At 31.7% G+C, this 6965-nt stretch overlaps 1 protein-coding gene across 1 annotated transcript; it reads right to left on the bottom strand.

The window, feature by feature from the left end:
- Nucleotides 1-4300: 4300 nt before the first annotated feature.
- Nucleotides 4301-5356, bottom strand: LOC104227959 (uncharacterized). Its single transcript, XM_009780338.2, has one exon. The coding sequence runs from the start codon at nt 5354-5356 to the stop codon at nt 4301-4303; it is 1056 nt and encodes a 351-aa protein (XP_009778640.1).
- Nucleotides 5357-6965: the final 1609 nt, after the last annotated feature.

The following is a 6965-nucleotide window of genomic DNA, read 5'->3' on the forward strand; positions in this document are numbered from 1 at the left end:
GTTGTAATTAGTATAGTCGATTCGATACATGTCGTCGAATAGTTTTAGCTGTTTGAATGGTAACATTTTGATTTGTCTTGCTGAACATTGTTTGAATCAAATTGAGAATCAACTATAGCTACTTATAATTGATGTATTTGAATCAGAAATATAAAAGGATTGGTTTTTGTAACTGCAATCTGATTTGGAGGGCATGTGCACTTGTGCACAACATGTGCATTAAAGGCCCTTTTTGGATTAAAATAGTTTGACAGCATATGCTGTCAGATTATATTCCTGCTGCCCATGTCTGCTTTTAGTTAATAAAATGGGAAAGGGGACTGTCAGGAAATATCATGGGGGATTTGATTTTTTTTTTGAACATTGAGTGGAAAGACAGTAAGAAAGGGAGGGGGTTCTGATTGTTTAACATGTTGTTAAAGGGGTGATTTTAGGCTTATAAAAGGAAAGAACTTCCATTAGAAAAGGGGGACTGAATTGATTTTGAAAACAAAAATTTTGAAAAAGGAAAAGGCAGGCAGATTTTTTAGACTAAACTCAGACTTTTGGAGATTTGATTGTTAGATATATACAGACACCTACGAGAGAGGAAAATATACAGAAAATCAGCAACTGTTTCTTCCTTGTTTGTGTGATTCTCAGTTTGTTCAACCTGTTCAATCAACTCTGTTTTCTTTCAAGTATCAGCTGAGTTCATTGTTTGATTCACATTGTTTGTTTCTCCTGGATTTGGTCTGTCTTGGAGCTTTGTTTCTACTGCATTGTTTGCTGCTGTCTTTCTGCCATTTTCCATCGGCTCTAACTGTATCTTGCACTAGGAGCTGTTCTATTTGGTACCTGCTGTTACTGCTGCTGTTTCTGTTGCCATTGTCATTCTACTGACTTCCTTTCTTCTTCGATTGTAAGCATTCCCAGGTACACACTCCTGAAACCTTGTTGGCTGAAAGTTTGAAGTTTGAAGCTGAAATAAAGAAATGAACATCTGTTTACTTTACAATCCTTGTGTTCAAAAATAGTTTGAATGGTAGCTTGGTCTGTATTTGTTTAAGTTAGTTCCAACCACGATTGCTCTGTATGAATTATGCACATCTTGATTGACATATCAGATAATATTGTTTGTTAGATCAGACGTATTTTCAATGTGTATAACCATTAGGTTTCGACTTAGCTATGACAGTATAGTATAGAATTGTGGCAAGCATTTGTATGTATTTTGTCTAGACTTTTGAACTATTAAATCTGTTATATTTAGTTCCATTTAATTTCAGGATAAATGTACCCCAAGCTAATTCTCATGTGGTGTTACTTTAACAGGATGGCCATGTATGCCAACCCTCTTGTTAGATTACTTGTTCCTATATAGGTTCGATATGGGTTTCGATATAGATTCACTGTTTCGAAATAATGCGACTACTTTTTGAGTTCAATTAATAGTAGTTTTCCTAATAAACAACTGATTTCATTTATCAAGCCCAAATGAGCTAGTTTTAAAATTCAAACTGGAAGGTCGTTTAATATAAATTTAGTGTACGTTATTACTTTGCTTGCAATCCCCCTTAGCAAATTAACAAAGCTCATACACTCATTGAAGACAAGGCATGAGGTAATTCTCATCTCATAAACAACCAATTAGGTAATCAAACAAAATTCGGATTCGTCAAACATAGTAGATATTTAGTATGTAGTTGCTTAAACAAGTAAGTTTGGTCTTTCTCTTTTATTTTTAGAGACAAATGTAATAGAAATGTAGTCGCTTTAGGACATCCTTTTCTAAAATAATGAGACGAGCCTCGCCAAATAAAAATGCAAATTGCAAGGCCCTCAATAACTAACCATAATAAATATTTAGAATTCAGGACAGGCCGTTTAGTGAATTTCATGGCCTTCCCCAAAGATAATAACGCGTTAGACTCTCTAGGCGCGGCTTAATTAAATTACATTCTTAAATTTGGGTGCGCATTTATGTGACCCAAATTCAAATCTCAACGGAGTCGAAATGTATTAATAACTACGGGTACATTGATTGCGACGTGGTTCGAGATGCATTTTCACGACGTTGCAATTCTATAATAATAAATGATATTAATAAAAGCGGTTTTTAAACTTAATAAAAGCACATAAGTCACAACATGTATTTAAATCAGATATTTAGCCATTATAACAATTTAAGCGACCGTGCTAGAACCACGGGATTCGAGGGTGCCTAACACCTTCCCTCGGGTCAACAGAATTCCTTACTTAGAATTTCTGGTTCGCAGACTTCATTTGGAAAAGTCAAAAATTTCCTCGATTTGGGATTCAAGACAAACCGGTGACTTGGGACACCAAAAGCCAAACCTTTCCTAAGTGGCGACTCTGAATTAAATAAATAATCTCATTTCGAATATTGTCACTTAAATTGGAAAAACTCTCTCGCGCATCTAACCCTTCGGGGGCGGGCGCGCAAAAAGGAGGTGTGACACTGATAGTACCAATTAGAGATGTACATGAGACGGGTTGGTTCGGGTTTTGTCAAAACCAAACCAAATCAACAATATCGATTTTGGTTGTGTTGGTTTTGTCGGATTTTTCGTTTTTTTTTTTGCATAAATATTATTTCAATTTTACTTTGTTAGGATTATAGATAAAGTATTGATAAGTGAATATATATATTTAGTAATAATTAAAAAAAAAGTGATAACATATGATCAATTAAAATATTTTTATGAGAGATTTATTTTAGTAACACATGATATTTATTTTTTTGTTCTAATAATAATTTTTGTTGAGGTACACTTCAAGCTTAACTGAATTCTAATAGTAATTAAATACAAAAATTAATATAAAACCTATGTTCTATTTAATAATAAAAATTATCAATAAAATATTATTTCAAATTCAAAAACATATAAGAGTTTGATATATCTTGACATAATTATGGAAAGAACAACAAGATGACGCATTTCAAATAAAACTTAATAAGAAAGTGATGATACAAGTTAGAAACTTAGAATCAACCATTATTTAAAGTAAGTGGATGCACTTTATAAATATTACATCCATTAGAGAATAACAAATATTTCTAGACATTTTTTAAAGAAAATTTAATATAAAGTATTAAAAATATATATATAAATTATATATTTATATATCGGTTTGGTTCGAATTCTTTTACTCAATATCAAAACCAAACCAAACCTGATTTAATCGGGGGGTTTTAATTAGTTCGATTTGACCTTTTGATTTGGTATAGTTTTTCAATTCGGTATGAACAAAACTAGTACCAATGATGGAAATAAATAGAAAAACAATTACAGTAGTCACATTTATTGGTAACGCTCAACATAAATGAGTAGAAGCTTTCATGAAACATTCATAACTATTTGTTAAGAACTTCCTTTACATCTGTTTCTAACCATTACTAAGGTTCAAAACCTCGTTTCTAATTTTTAAATGACACTATATTTGAAGATCATACTTAAATGGATTTTTCTGCCATTTGTGCTTCTTCTTTTTTCTTTTATGTCCAAAAGAATATAAATAACAAAAGTATTCATGAAAACTAAGAAATCAAGCACATTAAAGTAATCTAATTTTAGATTGAACGTAAATATCATTTAGCTTCTCATTTCTCGTTGACCCATGTTTATGGATATAAATACAAAGGTAGCATTTTTATCAACTTTTGCACACACATATAGTCCAAATCTTCACACACAGAGACAGACACTGGAATTTTTCTCTCTCTCACACACACATATATACACACGATGCTGAGTCCCAACAAAGGGTGACTGTGATATCTATGATGGTGGGCGACTCAAGCAGGTTGACCGGCAAAATGGATGTACATGTCGCCTTAGACGAATCCCAAATCGGAATAGGAGAGAAAGTGAAGTGATTTATAAGTATGGTGCAAGTTCACATGGTACACGCGCTTTTGAATGTCAAGATAGTGTAGCTCGAAAGACAAATTCGTGCGGGCCTAAGCCCAAACCGGACAATACATATCATGGTCTTGGGTCGGGACAAATATGGTATCATATATATGAGCTAAACATAAGGAGAAAAAATAACCAAAAATAAAAATCTTTCCATGAATAATAACAAAAAGATCCATTTATTTTACTTCTTTTGTTTTTTAATCCACCATCAGTGTATTGACCAAATGGTAGAGAAGATCAGATGAAAGTAAAGTAATTCAAAGCAGAAACATAAAACTTTATATTTACTGTTCAAAGTGACTCTAAACCAGCTAGGAATATCATATCATATCAACAAAAAACAAAGAGAACAATACAAATCTTTTTTATTCAATAACTCAAGACTTCAGAATATCATTTTCATCATCTCTGTTACTTGTACTCTTCCTTCCAGAACTTTGCCTGAAAATCCATTTCCACACTTTGTTTCCTTTGCCACTTCTTTTAATCCCTCTATCATATTCATTCACTGACATTCTACATGAACCACTGTGTGTAAAAACACCATTCCCACCTCTCAAATTACCAATAGAATGAACAAATCCATAGCCATTATCTGAACCATTACTTAGCCTCATAGCAGCAGGAAAATCTGATTTAGACTCTGATGATAAATCCAATTTTAAATCAATAAAAGCTGAATCATCCAAATCACTTTCTTTAACTGGAAATATACTTCTATTTGGAACAACACTATCTAATGTACCCTTAAATCCACTTTTTCTTGGTTCATCAGAATCCATTAATATACCACCAGTAACATCAGATATTTTAGCACTTGAAAATCTGTAATCACTGCTTTCATCTGTGTCATTAAATCCACCACCTCTTAAACTACACACTGATCTTGATCTTGAAACTGCTAAAGCATCAGAAACCCAAATTTCACTGCTTTCATCCAACTCATTATTACTATTTTCACAACCCTTTTTCTTTTTCTTCCTAAATAGCCTCTTAATTTTCCAAAATCCATTGCTGTTTTTCTTGATTTCCACACAACTGCTGCTGCTTCTCCTTAGGAAAATTACTTGTTCTGTTTTTTCCCTTTTGCTGGTTTGTTTCTTTGGTTCTGGTTGGTGTGGGATTTGATCAGTTTTGTCATTTTCCAATAAAAATGAAATCCTACCAACACTACCAACTTCAGCAGTGCATGATTTTCGATTATTATTATTATTAGAAGAAGAGGAATGATCAGAGCAAGAACAAGAAGAGAGTCTTTGCTCACCACATTCTGAGCAAACTAAGTTAACTAATTTTTCTTTAAGGCAAAAAGCACATATTCCAATAGAAGAAGAAGAAGGGTGTTTCTTACATGGCATATCTGATGAAACAGAATAGTTGAAATCTGAGAAACTATCATCAGTTTCAACAGTAGCTTTGCCTTTCTCTTTCATGGTTCTGAATTCTTGATTCTGCTACGAAAATATTGGTTTTCTTTAAAAAGAGAGGAAAAGAAAGTGACAGATAATATGTTTGAGGTATAGGAAATTGAAAGGAACTATAAAGTGTAGGTTTTCTTAGGTTGTAATATGACTTTTTAGAGCAATGAAAGAGGAATTAAAGGATGAAGACGTCCACTTTACGTTATCTTTTCAAGAAACAGTAGTTATTGCAAAAGGGGAAGAGTGATGGAAAATGAAAGACTTTGTCCACTGCAAGTTATCATTGTGTAGGGAAAGAAAGTGAATCAAGACATTAATAAATTGAGTGAAGGAATGAACCAGCCTGTCTGGTAAATTATTTTTATTATTATCACGTAAATTACTACTGCCTGTTTATTTTTATAATTGAAAATAATTTAACTTTAAATTCTTTATTTTACTCATTTTACTCGTAATAAGAAGTTTTTATAACCACACAAATGTTATGATCCCACAAAATTTGTACCCCTTAAACCTTTTAAGACCACAAATTTCAAAAATCTTTTTTTTTTCTTAAACTCCATATCAAGTCAACTACCTCATCTAAATTGAAACGAGAGGATATTCTTTTCTTAATATATTTATTAGGAAATACTTTCTCATTTAGTTAATTCCATTCAATGTTTAGCAGCATGCTCTGTTTCTCACACAAAATCTAATTTTCTTGTTGCAGCAAAGTACTCCGTTCGTTTTATTTTATGTAATTATGTTTGATTAATCATGAAATTTAAGAAATAGATAAATATTTTTAAAATTTGTAGTCTTAATTATATTACTGTAATATTTGTATGAATATAAAATTTTTGAAACTTGTCATCTTAAATATATGGAAACATTTGTGAATATAAAAACTTGTCATTAAAAAAATTAAATTATTTTCATTTTAGAAACAAGTCATTATTTTTATTACCGGCTAGGAAATATAGCCACAAAAACTGAAAATTAGTCATAATAGTCAAATCTCTCTATAATAGCCTCGTTTGTTCCGGTATTTTTTGGCTGTTATAGTGAAGTATTATAGATGACATATCTTATAATATAATACTCCCTCTGTTCTAGTTTATGTAAACCTTTTTTTCTTTTTGGTCCGTTCCAAAAAGAATGACCTTTCTAAATTTGGAAATAATTTAGCTTAAATTTTCAATTTTACCCTTGACGAGAAAGCTTTTATAACAACACAAATACTCTGGACCCATTTTTGACTTGTTTAGGACCACAACTTTCAAAATTCTTTATTTATTTTTTAAATTACGTGTCCAATCAAATAGATTCACATAAATTTGAACAGAGACTATAAAACTCGCGTCCGATCAAAATTTGACTTTTAGACCAAAATTATAATGTTGTCATATAGGTCTAACTGTACTTGATTATTAAGTAGAGTCAACGATGTTAATTTAAATGCTTGAACCCTTTACATAGCCCTAATTTTCAAAGAAAAGTAGTATCGCAACTCAAAAAGGATTTCTGACAATGTAATGGAGTAATTGTGCATCATGTCAATAGCCTTTTCTTTGTTTCATCACATCTTCTGTAAAAGGAATAGTGTAAAAGTTAAAATTTGGGATGAGGTTGGGGAGGG

Source organism: Nicotiana sylvestris, chromosome 4 (assembly GCF_000393655.2).
Source record: "Nicotiana sylvestris chromosome 4, ASM39365v2, whole genome shotgun sequence".
In the NCBI taxonomy this organism is placed as follows: Eukaryota; Viridiplantae; Streptophyta; class Magnoliopsida; order Solanales; family Solanaceae; genus Nicotiana; species Nicotiana sylvestris.

What these genes read in the sequence shown, in the direction of transcription:
- LOC104227959 (XM_009780338.2), bottom strand. Translation starts at nt 5,356, where the DNA reads ATGAAAGAGAAAGGCAAAGCTACTGTTGAAACTGATGATAGTTTCTCA.